The 22,750-nt window shown below is 41.0% G+C and overlaps 1 protein-coding gene across 1 annotated transcript in view; it reads right to left on the minus strand.

Moving 5' to 3' along the window:
• Positions 1 to 3,065: 3,065 nt before the first annotated feature.
• Positions 3,066 to 22,750, minus strand: part of LOC108966347 — a 115,684-nt gene continuing 95,999 nt past the window's right edge. The window contains exons 2-9 of the mRNA XM_018929196.1: positions 20,105 to 21,986; positions 11,642 to 13,164; positions 11,213 to 11,569; positions 8,538 to 8,685; positions 8,281 to 8,444; positions 6,696 to 8,212; positions 5,855 to 6,627; positions 3,066 to 5,794 (exon numbers count right to left, since the gene is read on the minus strand). Of these exons, the coding sequence (XP_018784741.1) occupies positions 4,768 to 5,794; positions 5,855 to 6,627; positions 6,696 to 8,212; positions 8,281 to 8,444; positions 8,538 to 8,685; positions 11,213 to 11,569; positions 11,642 to 13,164; positions 20,105 to 21,986 (7,391 nt within the window). The 3' untranslated portion in view covers positions 3,066 to 4,767. The remainder of the gene's footprint in view (positions 5,795 to 5,854; positions 6,628 to 6,695; positions 8,213 to 8,280; positions 8,445 to 8,537; positions 8,686 to 11,212; positions 11,570 to 11,641; positions 13,165 to 20,104; positions 21,987 to 22,750) is intronic.

Here is a 22,750-nt window from a genome sequence, read left to right on the forward strand (position 1 = left end):
ATATATAAATTAGCAAAGATTTTACAGCTTATATATATTTTTAAATATTTTTCTTAATGAAAGTGTATGTACAAGCCGAACCTTCAATTAAATAAATTGTATAACAAAATATTTACAACAAAAAATAAAAATTAAAAATAAACTATGTTAAGAAATTAGCAAAAAGGACCTAAAAATATATTTTTTAAAAGATAATTATATAATCACTAAAAACTAATTAATTTACTAAACAAAAAGTTCCCATAATTATATATAAAATATCCTACAATAATAAATTTCCCTTACGTATTACCATACTTCGAAAATTCGCAATTTATTGATGTGGCATCCCTTAGATGCTTTAGTATAAGATTTGTTATACCGCATTCGACAGAAACTTTTTTCTTCACTTCTTTTCTTAAATCCGCTCGAAGTTTTTGCATTTTCCAGATGCATCGTGTCGTAAATAGAAGGGAGTTTGAACTTCTTACAATCTGAACAATCTTTTATTATACTTATTTCAAAACTCTCTAACCTCAAAAATATTTTTAAAATCGAAACGAAACAATTTGGAAATTTATTTCACAAAATTCCATAGTATATTTTTGTATAGTTTGACAGGAAAGTTTTTCGAACATCACTTAATAATGTGATATAAATATAGGCTTACAAATTGATATTCACAAAGTTTCATATTTGGAAACCCAGAAATACTTCAGCATACAGAAATGTACTTTGAATTTCCAAATCACAAAAATAAATTTTTGAGGCTTTTAAAATATCAGAAAACTTTTCGTTAATATGAAAACCAGATCAGATTGTAGATTCTTTTTGTTTTTGAATTTTCGAAATAATATATTTCTTTGAAATTACTTCAATGAAAAATTCAAAAATATATTTCAGCGATTTTCGAATTTCATTCTTTTGTTTAAGTAACATATTCATTCGAAATAAATAAATAACCTAAATTTCGCGAAAATTTTTATTTCATTTCAATGCTACATCATCGAAAATGTATTTCAAGGATTTTCGAAATGCCATAAAGCCCTTAGTTAATATGAAATCTTAACTTTTAAGTTGTCCATTTTTTTTTTTTTTTTTGGTTTTTGAATTATCGAAATAACATATACTTTTGAAAATTTTTTTCATTCGAATGTCAGAATAAGAAAAATATTTTTGGACGATTTTCGAAATATGATAAACCTCTTAATTATTGATTATTTCAACATTTCAACATTTGCTATGAATATTTTGATATATTTTAAAGGTACTGAAAATATGTTTTCGGAATTTTCGAAGTTCATCGAAGTCGGAAAACTAAATTTCGAAAAAACATTTGAACATTTGCTAAGAGTATTTTGATTTCTGGCGTAATGAAAAGGTGTTCTGGGGATTTTCGAAATTTCGAAATCGAAAAATAAAATTTCGAATAATGCTTTCATATCAACATTTGCTATGAATTTTTGGTTTCTGAGGCATTGAAAATATACTCTCGGAATTTTCGAAATTTCGAAGTGGAAAAATTAAATTTTCAGAATTAAAATATATTTTCTAATAGCTTTTGTAATTTAAGTATCTCCTTCAGATTATTGGTTTTGAGTTTTTGTAGAAATAAATTATTGTTGCAACCGAAATTTATTGCTAAAAATTTAAAATAATAGTTGTGACCTTATAAATAATCGATTCACTGATAAAATTTGAAAGCAAAAAACCATAAATCTAAATTTTTTATATTTTTTGCTCTCTTTGCTGCCACGCTTGCATTGTTTGGCGTTCGCTTCGGCTTTCTACTTTCGTATATGTTTTGTTCTTTGCTATTTGTACTTGTAATCTTACGCTAATCATGCTTATACAGGGTGTAAAAATAGCGTCGAATCTGCGTTACAGTATTTCTATATTTAATATTTTTTTTATTTTCTTTCTAATATTTGTTTGTGGATAAATTTTTTTACGAGTATTTGAGATATATTCAGTGATTTTTACAGGCAAGCTTTTGTTGCTTAGCATCTCTTAGCAACAATTTTAGCAAAATCGTTGCGCATTTCAGTTTTATATAACTTCAATTTCAAATTGCATATTTTTCAATATTTTTTTCTTTTTATTTTTTTGCGGTTATGTATTACAATATTTTCCATATAAAATACATTTGATAATGTCTGTGGAGTAGTTTAGCGTGTGGCTTTGGTTTCATCTAATTTTTATTTGCAAAAATTGTTTTTTTATGTTTACAGTTATGTATATATTTATGCGTGTGTATGTATAATACAAGTTTATTTGATTTAAAATATTTTTTTTTAATTTTAATTTTATTTTTTTTTATTTGTACAGCTAAGCTTACTTTGCTAAAAACATATTTTTTAATTGTAATCTTAATTTTTTGTTTTAATTTTTATATTCTTTTATAATATTGGCACATAGTATTTTATTTATATATTTATATATTTTTTTTAATTATGTAAACTAGTTTTTGTAATATTTTTTTTTTTGAAATTCATTAATTATAGTTTAGTTCTAATAATAATACCACAAAGGGAAAGGAACAAACACATTTATTAGTTGTAGACATTACGATACATACATAAATAGTACACTAATACATAGCTATGATGGGGAAAATTAAGTAGTAAATAAATACATATGTATGTATATACTTCAAGCGGGATGTAAACCTGTCTCTTATACACATCTAGATGTGTATAAGAGACAGGTGCTCTTAATTTAAACATAATTAAATTTAAAAAAAAAAAAAAAAAATACATCTTAAATGTATGTCACATATTTTGAAAGGGTATATTTTAGGCTACTAATATAAAAAAAAATACTAATATAAAAAAAATATATATTATTTAAAAAGATAGTTTTTTAAAGAGATTTCGCAGTAGAAAATAGAAGGTAGTTCCAATTGGAGGAGAGAAAGAAAAGTCAATTTTTGAATAAACTGCTCTTTAACTAATCATCATTTAATTTTCACATCCTAAATTTATGCTAAAGTTTTAAAAAAAAATTTTATTTTCCTCCAAACGCTCCCGAAATGTATCCAATTTTTTTTTTTAATGTTCTATTTCGCACAACTCATCCTAAATGTATGCTACAAGTTTTGAAAAATATTTTGAAGTAGAATAATAGTAGCAGTTCCCGTCTAAAGGGAGTAAAAAAAATTAAAATAAATACACTGCTCCCTAACTAAACATAATTTAATTTTCACACAAATCATCCTAAATGTATGCTTAATTTTTTCAAAAAAATTATTTTCTCTGAACGCTCCCCAAAATGTATGCTACAAATTTTTTAAAATGTTCTTTTCATACATGTTTTTTGAAAAGATTTCTTTTCCTCCCAACACTCACGAAATGTATGCTAAAAATTAAAACAAATGTTCTTTTTCGCTGAACTGATCCTAATTGTATGCTATAGATTTTTTAAAATATTTCGAAGTATAATCATCGGCAGGATAACAGAAGTCAATTCCAGTTCGAAATAAGCAATTTGATAATAAAGTGCTGATATATTATTTTGCTGTGGAAGTTTTTAAAAATATTTATTTTATCCAATACACCCTAATTGTATGCTACAAAGTATGAAAAACTCAACCTAAATGTATGCTACTAATATGGAAAAATATACATGCAAACACCTCAATTCTGTAAATTTTCCACAAGAAAAAATTTTTTTTCCTAAAATTATCGTAATTTTCTATTTTCCCACTAAATAATTGCCCAACTAACACACAAGAATAAAATAAAAAATAATTATTTTAGTAGTATATAAATCACTTACTGTTAATGCTTTTTATATATTTACTCACATCTTACTATTTTTACATCAATTTATTTTTGAGTACCATAAAATAGCCTATTTTATGTACCTACAATTTTTTCAAAGAATTAATTTCGCGCTTCTGTCTCTCAACAGACTTTTCACGGCCAAAAAACCATTGAGAGCTTATTATTTGCGTTTTGTTCTTCTATATATAAGATAGCTTTCTTTAATACTACTATACAAAGACTTCACGACGACGAACTCTTAAATTTAGTAGGCCAACAAGCGGCGAAACCAATATCATATTCTTTCTTGCCGAAAAATGTGTTTTTGACATACCGTTTAATGGAAATGTAGTGTCAATACGAAGTGTTGGGGGTCACAAAATCGGTCTTGTGGTACAAAACTCAGAAGTGGAATATTAAATACAAAAGTCTTTCTTTTTTTAAAGTGATAAATTCTTGGAACATATGTATGCAATTAGATGAGCACTAGAATGAAGAACTAGTATGCCATGACTCCAGAAATGCAAAGAAATTCACATCGCAGCCTTCGAGAGGATGTATGAAGATTTGTGCTCTCAAGATTTATCAAATGAGCAGTGCTGTCCAAAACCTAGTTGAATTACTACCAAGCAAGACTCTCTCAATCATCAAAAATCCATTCAAACGTCTTACAATATATATGTACATATATCTGACATGAAAAAGGTGGATCGAAGTTTTTGGAAGACGCAGAGATCGAAGCTTATGAAGTTACATACCCGACAAAGGACTCAGAAGAATCATGTACCGAATCAAGCAAGCTGAAAGAAGTTAGCTAGACAGTTTCAGCGAAGCTATGTCTTCGAAAGTTAATGTGAATACGGTTAGAAACATTTAATTACTGGAAATCTGTCCTCAAAATATTCATCTTAAAAATATCGAAACTAAATTCTGGAAACTCCATTAAAAGCAGTATTCACCTATCGGAATCCTCTACAAAACATTCAACATTTCAAAATAGACGATTTTTACATTCCACTCACTTTTAATAATAAGCCGGGAAGGGGTGATAGTTTGATGGATTGGAAGCATGATGATTAGCCGATGGCAGTACTGGTGGACGCACACCAGGATGATAATTGCCGGACGCAACCTGATGGTAGGCGCCAAAACTACGCGCCATATGTCTATTTTGCGCCGACTCGCCGAGTAGACGGGATTGATCGGTGCCCAAGAGTCGATTATTTTGCTCCATCAGCAGATGAGCGGTGGGATCGACCAACAAGCGGTGCTGATCAGCCGCCACATTGGATGCGGCCAATATGCGATGCTGCTCCACAGTAGACAGCAAACGGTGATGCTCCAGACTTTCACGGCTTTGATGCTGCATCTGTGAGGAGAGGAAGGAGCGATTATTGCCGACCGACATGTTGGTATTCGGCGTTAAATCCAACGAAGCCATTCGCAGCATATCGTGATGTGGATGATTGTATGGTAGCTGTGGTGGTGATGGTACCACATAATTGGCGGTACGACTCAAGTCCACCGACGTGGTCTGATCGTGATCCTGCTCGCCCAGCTGATCGGGTAGCATATTATGCATGGCCGATTGGTGTTGTTGCATAGCCAATTGGCTGGAGTGTTCCTGCTGTTGTTGATGTTGCGCCGCCACAGCAGCGGCGGCTGCTACTGCCGAACTATGATGTTGTTGCTGCTGTGTCTGTGCTTGTTGCGTCTGTTGTTCACGCTCGGAGAGTATATCGTAAATGTGATGATGGTAGCGACCGATACCCGGTATATTGGAGCTGGCACTGCCCGGCAGCTGGAAGTTGTGATGATAATTCGAAGCGCTGACACTAGAGCGTGACATGTCGAGACCCTGCAGGTCCGACAGATCGTTAGCGGTGGGCGCAGGGGCGGTATTGCTGTTTGCGCTGCGATATTCGGCCGGCGAGTCGAGCTCTTGGCTGTTGTACTTAAGATTCGCCGCATTGGCCGCCATACTTTCGTACTTGGTGTACATGAGGTCCATTTGCGACTGTGAGAATTTCATGCGCATATCCTGCCCTGAGCTGCTGGGAGAGTTTGGAAAATCAATTTGTGATTCGATTCTTTTCGACAAGTGCACGTACCTATTTTGTGGCATAATACTGTTCTCATCGTCACTAGATAGATGCGGATTATGCCCGATCGCTTGTCGTCGCTCATTCTCATGTTCAGCGCGCTTGTGTCGCATCATCTCGCCATTGAAATTGTAGCGTGGTATGGACGGCGATGAGGCGGGCGATATGAGCTCATGTTCCGGATATGCGCTGCCAACACTGGAAGCGTTACGCCGGTGCCCTTGCATTGTGGGCAAAGGTGAGGAGGCTGATATGTTATTGTTGCTATTGCCACTGGCGCTATTGCCGCTACTGTTGCTGCCTGCTGTGCCGGGACCGCCGGGTGTGCCATTAGCGCCGTTAGCATTCGCATTGCTAAACATGCCGTAATCGCGGCCAGGTGAGATGGGTTGCGGCGTGGGCGGTGTGCGATGATGTACCGAGGAGAAACCGTCGGAATCGGCAGCGCCGCCACCTAAATGCTGTGGTCGTGGCGTGGAGCTGGCATCCACATCGACGTCGTTATTATTCTGGTTGCTCTGAGGATTTGTCGGTGTCGAAGCGTTTGGCGATATGTTGCAGGAGGTCATAGCGTTGCCTGAGTTCGGGAACATTGGCAGTGGTGGAATTTGCATTGGGAAGCTACTGAGATTCTTCATCATCTTCAGCTCGTTCTCCAGGTTGTCAATGCTGTTAATGGAGTGGTGATTGGCGGCAGTGTCTGTGTTGAAGCGATTCGTTTCATTGTCCACGTGATGAGCGCTCATCGGACTGTCGGTGTTAATGTTCGCATCATTCGCCACCTGAAAATTGCAGCGCAGATTATTAGTTTGTGCGTTTGAACTAGACAATTTTGCATATGTATACGTACCTTCATGTCATTATTTTCCGAATCGATCATGTTGCCCACGGAATTCAAAGCGGCCTCCACAAGCATGCTCGCCGATGTTGAGGCGCCACCTGCGCCGCTCAGTCTTGCATTTGCATTGTTGTAAAACGAACTCATAAACGATTGCGAATGCGCCAACGAATTCATTTGTAACTGTGCCTCCTCCGCTTGATGGCCCGGTGTATTGTTCGCACCTGCGCCAACCATATTATTCGTATTGCCATTGCCCGCATTGACCACATGTCCACCGCCGCCAACATTACCAACCACACCGCCACCACCGCCACCGCTGTTGTGATGGTATTGTGCGATTTGGTTGTTATTATTATTGTTGGATTCGACCACATCGAGGAAGGAAGAGTTTTCATCCTCCTCGCCGCGATTATTGTGATGCGCATGACTTGCACTAGCGGAGTTCATCAGACGCGCCAAGAAATCGCGATTATGACCAATCAATTTGTTCGCATCGTCTACGGTGCTGGGTGGCACTGCGAACGGTGGCATACCCATGTCATTGCCCACACCGACACCAACACCACCAGCATTGCCGGCCATACCGCAGGCAGCCGCCACAGCCGCGGCACCACCCATAGCCGCAGCGACGGCAGCATCGGTGCCTACACCGCCGCCAACTCCGACGCCGACTCCAACACCACCACCACCAACACCGCCACCACCCATGCCACCCATGCGATCCACCGTATTCACACAATCGCGCGACAGATGACGATCGTCGCCGCTAATCCATTTTTTACTACCTTTGCTCACAACCAAATTCTGTCCCAACGCATTCATGCCCGCGTGATGGCGGTAACCGTTATTGTCGTCATGCGTTTCACCATGTCCGCCATCGTGTACATCATCTGCGCCATTATCATCCTCGTCGTCCTCTTCGTCATCGTCGTCGTTCAGCATACCCGCCACAGCATGTCCACTCATAGCCATCGCGTGATGTTGATTATTAAGCCCAGACATCATGTGCATTTTGGTGGGATCCTCGGCCACGGCTGCCGCTCCAGCACCGGCCATCGCTGATACAGCAGCGGCGGCGGCGACCACCTGTTGGACCTGTTGCTGTGCGGTGAGACGCTGTGCTGTCGTTGTCAAAAAGGATTCGACGAGACTCAATTGCGCATTGGCTTGCTTGCGACGCACCTGCTCCATATGCTCGTCTTCATCATCCTCTTCCGTGGCGTTGCCAACACCGACACCAGCACCGCCAGCGACGGCACCTATCAAATTCATATTTTGTGTTGGTGGTTCTTTCTTTTTCTTGCGTTTCCGGCTACCCACAACCTTCTCGCCGAATATGCTGGAGATCTTAGATGAGAGTAATGAGAGGTTTGGCTCATTACGGCACAGATCTTTGATTGATTTGCCCGATTTTTTGATGGCCTCGAAGATATTATCGTCCGAGAACTCAGTGTCGCTTTGTATGCTCGAGCTCAGGCGCGAGTTTTGATCCTCCAAACTCTTACGTCGGCGTCGCGGCGCTTGTTCTGCGTGTGAAGTGAGGAAATACAAGTAAGTACAAATTTGTTTCGAGTGATCTGACCTGACAACTTACCCAAAAAGTCCACCTTCATGCCACCTGAATAAGCATCGAAGGTATACGCGACACTACGCTCAATCCGCGGCATTTGCTCCTGTGTATAGTTGTGCACCTTCTTGTAGTGGAACTGCAGACATTGCTTCGTGGTAAAAGCGGCATTGCACTCAGGCTCCGAACATCTGCAATGGAAGCGAAAACAGTTAAATGTAATTTTACGATTTTTTTTTTGAAACATATTAGTGTTGTTAAATCGTCTAGAGGTTAAGACATACTTGAAAGGCCGGACGCCCGAATGTGTGAGCATATGGATTTTCAAATTACTGCGATTCTGGAAGAGCTTCTGACATCGCGGACAACTGACCACCGTCGAGTTGCGACTGTGCACCTCCTTGGAGTGACGCTGCAGCGCGGCACGTGATCCTAGAAGTTTTGAACATAATTTACACTGAAAATCTCGTAAAACTTCAGCCATATCTAAAATGAAATTTATGAAGAAAATGAAATTTTGTGGTGGATTGTGGTGATTTTGAAAATGATAAAAAGGAAAATGAGCAAACAGAATATACAAGAAAGCGTATTTCGATATTGTCGTAGCATTTTATAGGGCTACACCGTGGTTAGTATTGTTCCATAAGCGGGTAATATCCAACTAGTAGTATGTAGGTTAATATGTACTTTGAAAAAGACTACAATTAGAGGTTAGTAAGTTTACAATTTACTATTATATGTATATATATATTTGTTTTTATATTGAGAACACTATTTTGTTAGTTATATAAGCAGTTAGTTGTAAATACTACGAGTTAGTGATTCTAAGTACGCATTGTAGGTAAAGGTAGGATCTTAAACTGGGTTAGATATTGAGCAATCTTTAATTTTCCAGTTTGAGCTAGAACCGAAGACCGGACTTTTAGACTTAAAAGTCACACTCGTATAGAACTATACTATATTCCTTACCAACATTCCGATTCGGCTTAGCACTGTTCAAGGCTAAAACCCTTGGATTTTCCACTTTCAGACATGATCGGAGCTTTCAGACATTACAAAATACTATATTCTGCAGTTCAAAAGTGATTTCAGGCTTTGGAATCCACCATAGCATCCAAATAAAGCTAAATTCTAGTCAAAACGGTCGCTTCATCAGTCTTCTTGTTGATCGGTCTGTAACTCAATTAGTTCACGGTAAAGTCATTGTTAAAGCGACCAGTGACGGCTTGATTGCTGGCTTTAACGCTCTTGGTCTTCTTGTTGATCGGCCTGTAACTCAATTAGTTCACAGCAAAGTTAAAGCTAAAGCCTCTGAGAGTTCGCACCTTCAGACACGATGGCATTTTTTTGACATCACAAAATACTATCTACTGCAGTCCAAACGTGATCGCAAGCTTTGGAATCAGCCACAGAATCCAACTTAACCTAACTCTGAGTCGAAGTGGACATAACACTTGTTCAGTCTTCCTGTTGAACGGCTTTTATCTGAATTAGTTTATGGCATGGTCGTAGTTTAGTCAAAGTGACCAGTGACGACTTGATTCCTGGGGTCAATACTCTTGGTCACTTTTATATAAGTTTGAAGTTCTCATTCGTAGCTTTTCTTCCCCGGTATTAGTATTCAATTCGCAGTTGCTGCTTGGACTAGTAGCAGCTTCGTCGAAACCGCTTTGGATTTTTATTCAGAGTTTTGCAGAGTAAGACAACTCGGTCTTGAAAGCAATTTTGGAAAAGCGTTGCAACTTTGAGTCTTGAGTATGTTCGAAATGTATGAGTTCATCCAAAACTACCTTATTGCTTTACGGCGTTGCAACCTTGAGTCTTGAGTGTATATGATGTTTCACAGCGATTGGTTGAAAGTTGCTTTTCTGATAGTTTTTTGTTGATAGCAATACCCAGGTCAATCGTATTCACTGTGGGGGCTTTGATTTCTGAATCAATGCTAAGTTAGGAGTAAGAATGGTTTTGGTATTAAACAAAGGCTCTGTGGTTCTAATGGGTCAAATCATTCTGTAATTTCGGAGGTCAGACCGTTTCTGCTTTGTCGGAAGCGAATATAGACCGAGTTTGAACACAATTTTATGCGAAGTTAACGCTGTTTTTGAGTTCCAGCTTTGGAAAAATATAGTCTATTGAGATTCGAAGATCTATGCTCCAAGATCTGTATAATGTTGAGCTTGAAGTCGATCATAGAGTCTATTGAATATTTCAAGTGAGGTCGGAAGATCTTTGTTCCAAGATGTATGTAATCCCACGAAAAAAAAGATACTCACACTACTTGGATCGCTAAATATGTAAAGCCTAATGGAACTGCTCAAAAGAAATCTGGGGATGATTAATAGAAAACTTAAAGAGGGTTACAAGGGAAAGAAAGTTGGTCTCAATTACACAGACACTTTTAGAGCTCAGCTTGGACTGACTTCCTGGTTCGTGTGATGAAGAGTAGTTGCAGACTTAACTAAGTATTATATATACTAGAGTTTCTTCCAGGACTCTTAACTAAAGATCCGAATTGGTTTTAGGATTCTTCGAAAATAAGTTAAGGATTACAAAATTATGAAAATGATTTATGAATGTGAAACAATATGGCAACAATGTGTTTTCCAATTTTCGAACTTAATGCGAGAATATATGTGATGAATGTTGGTTATGTGAGGCGAGTAAGTCGAATTATGACATGAATGTATTAGTACTGGCTTACAACAATAAGAACAGCAAACCCACACAAACATACACACGTAATTACTTAAGGTTAAACAACACGCAAACTACAGTTATGTATTACAAAGCACTACTACAAACACGCACGCATTCAAAGTATGAAGGTATGTGGATTGAGTTTATAATTACACATACACACACACACGCAACCAAACATGCACACGCACGCAAGCACGACTTGGAGCGCTCAGATGTGACCGCACGACTACCGGAAATTACGAATTCTGCAACATCTTACCACTGTGCATGCGCTTGATGTGAGCCTTGAGCTTTTGCGGTTGGCAAAATTTGCGACCGCAGAAATCGCAAAGTGGTCGCGCACGATTCGGATTGGCCGCACAGCCGTAGGTGCGATGCATTTCCAAGTAGTTGAGTCGCAGGAAGAACTTGTTGCAAAATTGGCATTGATAGGCGCCTTTGCCCTCGTGCTTCTCGGCCGCATGTTTCATGATGTTGTCCTTGCCGAGCACCGCCTCGCCGCACACCTTACAATGGTACTTGCGTATGGTGAGACTCATCGAGGGATCGTGGAAAATCGAGCAATGCGTGCGATAGTAGAGCGGATGGTCAAAGCGCAAATTGCAGCCGCCACAATCTGCGCGGAAAAGGGATTGGATTAAGCATACAGAAATATATATACATATATGGAAATGGCAATTGAACTCACTCGTTTTCTCCGTGTGCTTCTTGCGCCACATCGTGTTGCAGTCGTCACTCCAATAGAGCAATTCCATGCCGTTCTTCACATCGCGACAGGTGACGAAGAACGCTTGCCGTTCAATCGACACCAAATTTACGTTGCGCTCCTCGTAACTGGGCGCCGGTCGTATGTAACGCAACCAATTGGAAGTGTTCGGATTGTCGCAGGCCAATAGTTGTGACAGCTCGGCGCCAGCTTCGCAGATCTCGAATATCCACTTCATATCGCTGCCTTCGCGTACATCACTGCTTTGTACCGGTTGTCCGATGAGCGGTCCGAGTTTCGTGTGAGAGCGCACTTCGGTGCGCGCAAATACGCCCGTCACATTCGGTTCGACATTGTGCAGCTCGAATTCGGCTGGCACCGAAGCTTCGGCGAACGTTATCAACGGCTTCGTTTCGAGCTCAGACATTTGCGAAGTTTCGTCCATATCCTCATCGTCCGGATCGTGATCTTGTTTCGCCTGCCGTTGTGCATCGTGTTTTAGTTTAGCCAAAGCTTCCAAGTTTTTACGTTCTATCCACTCGGACAAGTCAACGGCATCGGTAATGGTACCGATAGCTGTGCGTAGTGGACATATTTTGTAGTCATGCGTGATGGAGCATTCGCGACACGATTGCTGCGAGCGAAAGGCTATATCATGTTCGTCTTCCTCTTCAACGAAATTCTGTTCGTTCTTCATTTCACGCGCCAATGCTTCCTCGTCCATTTCCTCATCCTCATCATCGCCATCCGTCTCGCCGTCGAGCTCATCTTCTTCATCGTCGGCAAGGCTGTTGCCCAGACTGCTGAATGCATTGTTGACCGGCAGCGTCGTTGCGGGTTTGGGACCACGTTTGCCTTTCACACGCGCACGGAAATTGCTGGTGGTGGCCATTGCGGTTGGTGCAGTCAGTGTGGGCGTTGCTGTTACTCCTGCCCCAGCGCCAGTATTGGCATCGACCACATCGCCTATTGCCGCTGCGATGTTGGCAGAGGTCGTGAGTGCAGCTGCGCTGGTAGTCTCAGCGCCAGTTGTCTCTGTTTCAGCTTCCTCATCATCGTCTTCATCGCTGTGGTTTTGCTGTTCGGTTTCATCTCCCGCCTCACCCGGCTTCTTCAGACACAATGCGTTTTGATGCGCTGGTCCTTTTGTTGCGCCCTTCTCTTCTAGCTCGCTTTTGATCTTCTCTGCAATGCGACAGTCCAATACTTCGGGCAAAGTATCGTTGCCTGCACCGCTTGTGTTTGCGGCATTCTTCATTTTTTGATCGTGTTTCTTCGCTTTGGCGGAGAAATTCGAGAAGTCTTTGATTTTCGGGAAGCCATTGAGCGCGTCACTGAACTGTACGCGCTTTTTGTATTTCCTGCGTGTCGGCGCTGGTGCTGGAGCCTCGCTACTATTCTCAGTTTGACTTTTGCTGAACTCCTTCACGCTGAGGTTCGGCTCCAATTTGAAGTTGTTGGCGAAACTCTTTGTGGGTGTAGTTGGCGCCGAAGGTGGTGGTAAGCTGTGGGGAATAAAATGTGGAAGTATTCCTTAAATTCTGCTATTATAATAAGCTTACGATAGTGAATAATCATAACACTTAATCTCCATAGGATTAAAATAAACAGTTTCATGAGGAACCTGATTAAAATTATGAAATGTCTGTAGGGGAAACTGAGGGAATATTGCTTTCTATAATTTCCGTGATAAAAAGATCGGTTGGTTTCGTTGAAAGCGTCCCAGGTTCGAGCTTCAACGGAAGTTAGAAAAACTTCTACCTTAATGTAGAGTTTTAGAGTGAGCTGGACAGAAACTACCATCAGACTGGTATCGATTGAGCTATTCCTTCACTCAAGTAGAGTTATCCACAGCAATATGGAAAAGTTTTTTCACGAGACAACTGCAGATATATTTATATAGAATCCTAGAAGAATTACATTTTTACTCTGCTATTTTATTAATGAAAGATCGAAAAACTCACAACTACTTGGATTACTTGGATAATAGTACATAATCACTTGGATCTGAAAAAAATTGTTCAACTATCTAAAAATCTAAAGAAATGCGGAATCACCTCATCATTGAGGTTTACTAAGCTAGCATTCGAAATTCTAATAAGATTGGTAACAATTGTTATCCCCCTTGGATTTTGCTAGATATGTTAAGTACTAACAGGGAGATCCGAAGAACTCAGATGATATACATAGCTATAGCTAATATTAACAAATCAAAGTGTAGGTCGAGACCATGGACCTTGTAATCATCCAATAACAATACAACTACTGGTCGCGAAAGCGCTCGAAAATCTGTCGGGTGTTGCAGACTGTAAGTTATGGAGAAGATGTCTACTAAAGTATGATGTCTTGACTTGCGACTCGAATGAGTAGCTGTTTCGGAATATGCGATCTCTGAATAGCCGTCACAATGAGAACAAACTCTACAAATGGGTTCCAACCCATTCCGCACATTCGGATATTTATTGTTCGAGTAATTTTAAGGCTGGATCAAAAAAATCGGATTAAAGTGCAAGAGGAAAGAGTAGCGGAAATACGGAATCAACTTTATTTTTCGGAAAAAAAACACACGGTGCAATTTTTGCAGCAATAATATGTATTACTAAGTCTGCAAACGTAGCCGCCATCCAACGGTCCAACGGAAAACGTTTTGCTACTACTTTCTAGACACGTTGTTTGATAGTAACAACCTTAAAGTACATTAAAAGTTACTTAACAAAAGAAGATATTTATGAAGATATCTTATTCTTGATCGGTTAGTTTTTACTACAGCTACACCTCTACTATAGTGCTACGATTCCGCAGAATTTTTTCGGAGATTATAATCTATGTCATAGTTCGTGAGGATATCATGTCAGTTTTCCACAAAAAAAATTATTTTTTATCGGTCAGTTTGTATGGCAGCTATATTACTTGCTTAGCCGATATCAGTAGTCAAGACAAATCTTCTTGGGGGTCATACGAGGGGGATACGTATCCACAGACAGATGGACATAACTAAGAAGGCTGATTTTTGATACGTAGGAAGGCACCAAGAGCTACTCTATCTCGAGTGGAGTAACCCAAGGCCCAGTATTAGGCACGCTATTATGGAATCTCATGTATGCCGGGAAACTCGTTCAAAACTAATAACATATGCAATCTCACAGTTGTAGCAGTGGCATAACAATCCCTAAGCAATAAATTCAATGAGTGCTTAAATAGGCTACGTCAATGGTTTTGTTCTGTATACATCTGGTAAAGCAATCACAATGATGGACAATAAAAGCTGGGTGCGTTCCAGCGGGCAATTTTTTCCGAGTAATTTCGGACTTTATCAACCGACGCTGCTGAAGTATTAGTCAGTATGCCGCCCATTGATATCCACGGAGATGAACTCTAGCGATTATATGAGCTATCACCGCTTAATACAGTATCAACAAAGACAGAGAAGAGAACAAGAGCACGAAAATGTAGCAGCCTGATCCAAAGGGCGTTGGACCGTCAGACTTAACCCGAACATCTACTCGTGGATATATTGTGTAGATGGGAACCTGGATTTCCTTCTAACCCAAATACTTACTGAACATGGGTGTTTTGGAAACTACGTTTACAAATTTCACAACGACATTAGTCCGAAATGTCCGACGTATACAGAGTACATACAAGCGTTTGAACATGTACAAGGGAAAAACTATAAACCACACTCTGTGGTAGTTTAACGATCGATAACACAGTACAACAGCTAATCTCGGGCGTGAGAAATTCCAAGTCAGGGTGATGGTACTAGAGTCAGCTGACTGAAAAATAGAAAGCTGTTTGCATTTATAATGACAAAACTTAGACTTTTTCAACAGATTAGGCGTCCGTCAGTCCGCACAATAGGAGACTTAAATGTGGTTAGATTTAGCGGATTAGAGTCTGGCTTTCGATGCTTACCTCAACTATAAAAAAAAGGCAATTCGGTTCGTCACATTGATCATTTGTATACCACATATATTGTACTTTAGGGTCTCCGAGGTTTCCTTCGTCCTTTAGTAGAAACTGTGTTGTAAAATGAGGGCACCTTATGTAAAAAAATTGCAAGAAATCGGATATGTCAGGGTAAAAAAAATTGGTCAAAAATTCTATGCAGGCCTAGCAGTAAGGCTATCCTTATCAGAATTTAAAAATTATAGGATTTTAGATTTTTTTCTCGAATTCTCCATTTTTTTCCTTTCTGTCTCCATAATTCCTACGAGCAATTCTCTGAGATATCACTGAGAAATTTCTAACTAAAAATTCGTTGTGGCATACATCCTATCTGTGTTGCGTCCATGACTACCGTGGCTCTGGTGTTTGGGGAAGACTTTTAACAGCAGCGTCAAGGTAGGCACCATATGTGGTGTATAGCGGGAGGGTCGGGCCGGCAAGGCATTGTTTAAGAGCTGTGCCACTTCAGGTGGCTGACATTTGCAATACGCGCTTGTTGCTACCATTGCTACTATTAGCACGCTAGTGCAAGCGCACCAACACAACTGTACACGAATTGTGCGATTTTTCGGTTTTAATTTTCGTTTTCGTTTTTTTTTTATTTTTTGTTTTTGCCTTCACATGCTGTTGTCGTGCTTGGATAAGCCAGCAGTGCACTAGAACACACGGCATACGCAGTTTGCATGCGCTTCTGAATTTGAATTTCCAACATTTCGTTGTTGTTGTGTGTTGTTGTTTTTTTGTGCTGCAATTCGCCAAAAATCAACTACCGCAGGGTCGTATGCAAAAGACTCTGACTCAGTGGTAGTAGCATGTCTGTGTGTGTGCGTGTATGCCTGCATGTACCGTTAGTAGATGTGCCGTTGCTGTATGTACCGTTAGTGTATGCGCGCATAAGTAGATAATGCACAAGAGCACGCGAGTGCCTGAATGCACTTGCATATGCATACAATCGACCGACCGAGCAGATGCAACGCACTTGTATGTGTGTGTGTGTGTGTATGAGTGTGTTTGTGCACTGTTTGCATACTTGTACACTCCCAGTTACCTTAACGAGCTCATGACGCCTTGTAGGTCCAGGCAAGCACGCAATATGACGATTGCCAGCACTTGGCGAGCGCGCTGACGTTGCATTGCGAAATTCGCAGCAAGCGCCTTGTGCCTGTGTATGTGGCATGCAACACACTACACTTTACACTAGAGCACCGTGCAACAGCCACAACGATACACACACTCACAAGCGCGCGCGCCAGCACTCACTAGCAATGGCTGCTCGCTTGGTTATTTAGCTGCCTCTTGTTTTGTATTTCCGCTTCCGCTAACACGCTATCATCAGCACGCATTCACGCACACATACATGCGCGCACAGCGGCTTTGGTGCAGCGATAAGAGTGCGCGCGGCTGTATTCCTTGGAGTCACGTATACGCATACATACAAGCGCGGCCTCCTGCAGCCCGCATATCGACTTTAATGCCACACACAAGCAAACTCACACATGACTGTGTATATGTGTATATGTATGTATATAGTGGCGCTATATCGCTGCTGCGTGTATGCTCGTATGCACTCGGTTGGCAAAGTGGCGGCAAAGCTTTTGTCGCGCACACAAACCATTCGCGCATGAATCGCCTTTTATATTGTCGCTCTTTTGTGCGTCGCCTTTCATTGCATACCTTATTTGTTTGTTTTTGTTCGCGTTGTTCGTGTTGTTGTTGTAGTTGTTGTTCGCCCGCCAAGTGCGCAGCCATGGCGGATTGTTTAATATTCGAAGTCATTATGCACGCATCGGCATATCGCGTACAAACGACAAACATGCGAAGACTTTAGAATCATTCAAGCGTCACGCGGCGCTGCAGAAATCGAGGCGAAACCCGAGTGTTGCCACCTACCAGCAAACAATATTGTGCACTGTGCTCTATGAAATCAATAATAAAAACTTATTTTGTTCTGGTTTTTTTGATAATTAATCTTCTAGCCTGAAGAAGGCATTCATTTTGGAACGGTCTCCGACGTGTGACTTTACCACAAAGATATATAAGTATATAAAGTACTGTATAAAATATCTTTGGTTTCGTAATAACACCAGTTTCGTTATAAAAGTGTTGATTCTCTTCGATTCTTTTGACACTTTTCACTAAGTCTAAGCACATTTAGACACTTAAGAACTTTTTAAATATTTCGACTTAATTAAGAATAAGAAATAATGTCTTTAGGATTCAAATAGCACTTCGTGAAATCACGATTCGGCTCGCAAGCATTTGAAAAAATCGAAAATGCCATTTTAATCTACAAAGCAACAATTACTGTCAGCCTTGAAATCAAATATAGAAGTCCCGCCCTGCTAATCTATCATATTGCTCACTCTAATGTATGCCGTATAATCTCTAATTGGCGGCAAACAGCGAAAAAGATGAAAGACTGGCGCGCTGTTCTTAACTCGGCTGTAACCACGTAAGCGAACCCGATTCCCCACTTGATGACGATGAAATACATACATACATGTTTCATTGCCCGACTATGTTGAGGTTCGAATATAAATTACCCGCCTGAGGAACAACAAAGCGGCATGAATTACCGGCCGAGCTATTCAAAAGAACTGACAAGCTGCATACATTGCAATATATATTCAGATGTAAGTATGCCCGACGATTGGAACCTAAGTGTGCTCTGCCCAATCCACAAAAAGTTTTAACGAGCTTAGTGTGTGAAAGACTGAAGTCCACCGTGAATAAAATGTTTGAACCCTATCAATGTGGTTTGACATTTAGAAATCTACTATCTATGCGATTTTTACCATGCGCCAAATTTTGGAAAAGTCTCGTTAAAAAAAAAGATCGGCACACGCACCACCGCTTCGGCAATTTTAAAGCCACCTTCGTCAGCACAAAAAGCATCTACTTCTATGTTGCTATCTCTGAACTTGGGATCGCCGCAAAGCTAACACGGCTTTGTAAACTGACGTGGAGCAACACCAAAAGCTCTGTTAGGATCGGGAAGTACCTCTCCGATTCGTTCGACACCAGATTTTTCAATCTATTGTTGGAGAAAATAATATGAGCAGACGCAGCAGAGCTAAATAGAGAAGGTACAATTTTCTATAAGAGTGTACAGCTGCTGGCATATGATGATATTGATATAATTGATCTCAACAACCGCGCCGTTAATTCTGCTTTCTCCAGATTGGAAGCGAAGCGTATGTATCTGGCTGTGAACGAGTAGGAGACGAAATACCTTCTGTCATCAAACAAAGAGTCGTCGCACTCGCGATTTGGCTCCCACGTCACTGTTGACAGTCATAACTTTGAAGTCGTAGATAATTTCGTCTATCTTGGAACCAGCATTAAGACCAATAACAATGTCAGCCCCGAAATCCAAAGCAGATTAAATCTTGCTAACATCTTGTCCAGATGGAACAGAGAACTACAGTTTTCAAGGTTTTGGCTGCGAGGGAAGAGAAAGACCTCCTCTCCGTTGTAGAGATCAGGTGAACAAGGATCTGGCGCGCTATTGTTAAATCGGCTATAACCTATTTCATTAAACTCATTGTACTCTCTTCTAATTCTCAAAAAATCCACGTCTCTCTGAATTTTTTAAGCTTCATAAGTTGTTTTTAGTTTCGTTTTGTTAATTTTCGATTTCTGTTTAGTTTCGAATGTTGAGAGCCGTGGCAGATATTCCGTCTCAACCGGCTGAAATCCTGGCATTATCGAGGGTAATATTCTAAACTTTCTTCCTTTGTATTTTGCCAATTCTCTTTTACAAATTATTTCAAAATAAGATCTTTACGTTAAGGCTCTGTGATGATTTTTATCACATTAATCAATTCTTTCTTCTCTAAAAGTTGAAGTCTTTTTGTATGTCCACCATCCACATAGTTCCATATGGCCTTTGAAGGAACTGAACGGTTTTAGGCAGCTTTTAGAAACAGCGATCGTTAAACAGAATATTTTTATAGTCTAGATAGTTCATGAACGAACTCAATTTTGAGTTAAATACCTGAAAGTCCATTCGTAGATCATGAGTTCGATCCTACGTTGATCTCAAAATTTCTGGGTACCAAAATCACTTCATTACACAGATCTGATCGAGAAGACAATGAAGTTTTGTACTACGCTTCGTATGTTTCGTTTGCTTCACTGAGATCTTCATAAAATTACCCCAACATTAAAGTGAGAGAACTGGATGTGGGCAGGGATAAGTAAACTTGTTGCAATAGATCATTTCGAATGATGGTCTAAAGTCTCAATTTTTAAGTAAAGGAAATGCTATTGTGCCCAACTTTAAAGTCAGTTTTAGGTTAGAATTCCTTCATACCCTTACAAATCAATCTTTTGAGAATATAAGTCCTAAGTTTCCGCGCTTTTGAGCCGGGTTTCCTGACTTTGATGCTAATTAAATTAAACAGTACGAGGTATCGAAAATTCTTTATCTTTTCGAAGGATATTATCAAAAATCTCTACCATAATTCTAAAACATAAACATTTCTTAGTACTCACTTCGCCAAACGCTCCGTATCATTGTCGGCCAAATTCAACAAGTATGTCACGAACTCCACATCGTTTTTAAACTGCAGACGCGTGCGTGTGTGCTCCCATTTCTCCGCATTCTTGGTGCCGATATAAATATTCTTGCTATAATTTTGATGACGATACTTCTTACGCTCACTATGACCCGAACCCGTTGTACCAGCCGCGCTACCCGCCTCGCTAGGCGCGCCACCACACATGCTCTCACCACCGATACCATTACCGCCACCACCAACCACACCACCACATAGACTGCCATTACCGCCGCCTGTGCCACCACCGCTGCCACCGATGCCAATGCTATTCGCATCACCCGCACCAATAACGCTGCCACCGCCACCACCACCACCCAGCGCTGCCGTGGAGGAGCTATTATTGCTCAAGCTGGCGCTGCTGCTGCGCGCCAATTCATTGCAATTGTTGCCGCTGCTGGCGCCTAAAGCGCCCTCGAAAAGCGCACTAACGCCGGCGGCACCGCCTTGCTGCGTCGCACATTGGTTGTGTGACTCTGTGGTTGCATTTGTAGTCAGCGCGTTGTTGTGTACGCCCGCAACACCGCCATTGCTGTTGGTTGTGCCATTGGTGCTTGCATTGGCAATCGCCGCCATTAGCAATGCATCGGCAGCGCTATTGCTGTTATTGTGACTATTGTTATTGTTGTTGCTGTTGTGCGTATTAACGGCCGCGCGATGTGCATCGCCCACACCCATGCCATCGAGTGCGCGCATGCCATGACATACCATTTCGTCATCATCGTCATCCTCGCCATCATCATCGTCGCTGCTGGCGTTGCTATTGTCATCATTGTGGGTGGTGTTGTTTCTTTGTAGCGCACTATTGCTAAGGCTGTGATTGCTACTACTGTTGTTGTTATTGGTGATGATATTGTCATCGCCAGCTTTGCCCTTGCTAATATTGCACGCGCTAACGGCCGCACCAGCGTTTGTATCCGTGGCGGCGATGGACGCGTTTGGCGTCTCGAGAAACCTGTCATTGTCACCGGTCACACTAGCCAAGGCATCCGTGACAGCGCGCAATTGCCGCGCGCTGACATTGAACGCGGCGTTATGCGCGTCATCGTCCGCCTCGTCCTCTTCTTCATCATCATCATCGTCGTCGTCGTCCTCGGCGCCGCCGTCTTCCTCCTCCGTTTTCGTGCGTGTTCGGTGCTCTGTGTTTTCAGCCTCATTGATTTCTTCCGCCTCATCGTCGTCGTCGTCCTCGGCGCCGCCGTCTTCCTCCTCCGTTTTCGTGCGTGTTCGGTGCTCTGTGTTTTCAGCCTCATTGATTTCTTCCGCCTCATCGTCGTCGTCGTCCTCTTCACCAACATCATCGCCACCACCAACTCCACCAGCGCCTTGCTCCTCTTCATCCTGCTCCATCGCGTCACCGTTAACGCCATGCATTTCAGCGTCACACCTCCCATTGCGCGCGCCCGCATTACTCGCTGCATCCACTTCACGACAATTTGCATTATTATTGTTGTTGTTGTTGTTCACTAAATTACTACTATTATTTAATCGAGTGTTGTTGTTGTTACAGCTGCTAATACTGTTGCTTGTGTTGTTGCCATTGCTGCTGTTAGCGCCGCTGCCGCCGCCGCTGCCTATATTGTTATGCAGATTCGCGCGACTGAGGTAGGATGGCGGGCGCGCCTGTATATCCGAATTGTCGGAGCTGTCATTGAAGTCGAACGCGCTGAAGTCGGTCGCGTTCGCTTTGGACACCTCGTTGGCGGCAGCATCTGCAGCGTTGCGTTGCGTAGCGCTACGCAGTGTCGCCGCATGTGTGACCAGCTGCGCTTTTGCCGGTTTTGTTGCTTTCGGCAACGCTTTCCGCTTTGTGCGCGTCACTTTGGCGTTTTAATAAAAACAATTTGTGTATAAAAAACTTACGCGCACTATGTAAGCCTATAAGCGCGTGTGGTCGCCGCACAACTTGCAGTAAAAAATATTATTTTCTACTTAAACGCGCACACGCTTTGTGTTTCTGCAATTATGTAGTGCGTTTGAAATACATTTTTATGCCTTACGATAAGCGCGCGCTTGCACTAAATACAAATATTTTGCTGGCGCGTAGCAATGCGTTCTACCGTTTCACCGCGCGCGTTCACCGCACCAAAGCCACTAGTAATAGTTTAGCACAATTTTTGCATTTTGCTTTAGTTTGCGCATAGCGTTGCGCTTACTTTACGCCGCGCCTGCCAAGCTTGTCGTTAGTGTGGCGTATCCTTCACACGCATGAAGCAAATTTTCCTCTGCTTTATCTCCCTTGCCTCTTGCGATTTGCCACTATACAACAGCGCCTATCCACTTTCTCACACACACATTCGCGCGCACACTTCCTTTACCACTTTTGTAGTTATTTTTTTTTTTTGCTTGCTTTGCACTTTCTTCTCTTACTATTCTGATTTCCGTTTTTCGTTTATCTTTTTTCTTTTTTCTTTCACTTTTTATACGCTTTGTATTTTTGTTTTCATTACATTTGGCTTTGCTTCGCTTTTATCTCTATTATGCTGCGTCTCACAACATTTGCGGCGCACATACCAACACACAAATACACACAAGCGCGCACTTCACTCTCAACGCACACAAAAGCGATTTCATACGCCAATTG

Source organism: Bactrocera latifrons, unplaced genomic scaffold (genome assembly GCF_001853355.1).
Source record: "Bactrocera latifrons isolate USDA-ARS-PBARC rearing strain unplaced genomic scaffold, ASM185335v1 scaffold_16, whole genome shotgun sequence".
Classification (NCBI taxonomy): domain Eukaryota; kingdom Metazoa; phylum Arthropoda; class Insecta; order Diptera; family Tephritidae; genus Bactrocera; species Bactrocera latifrons.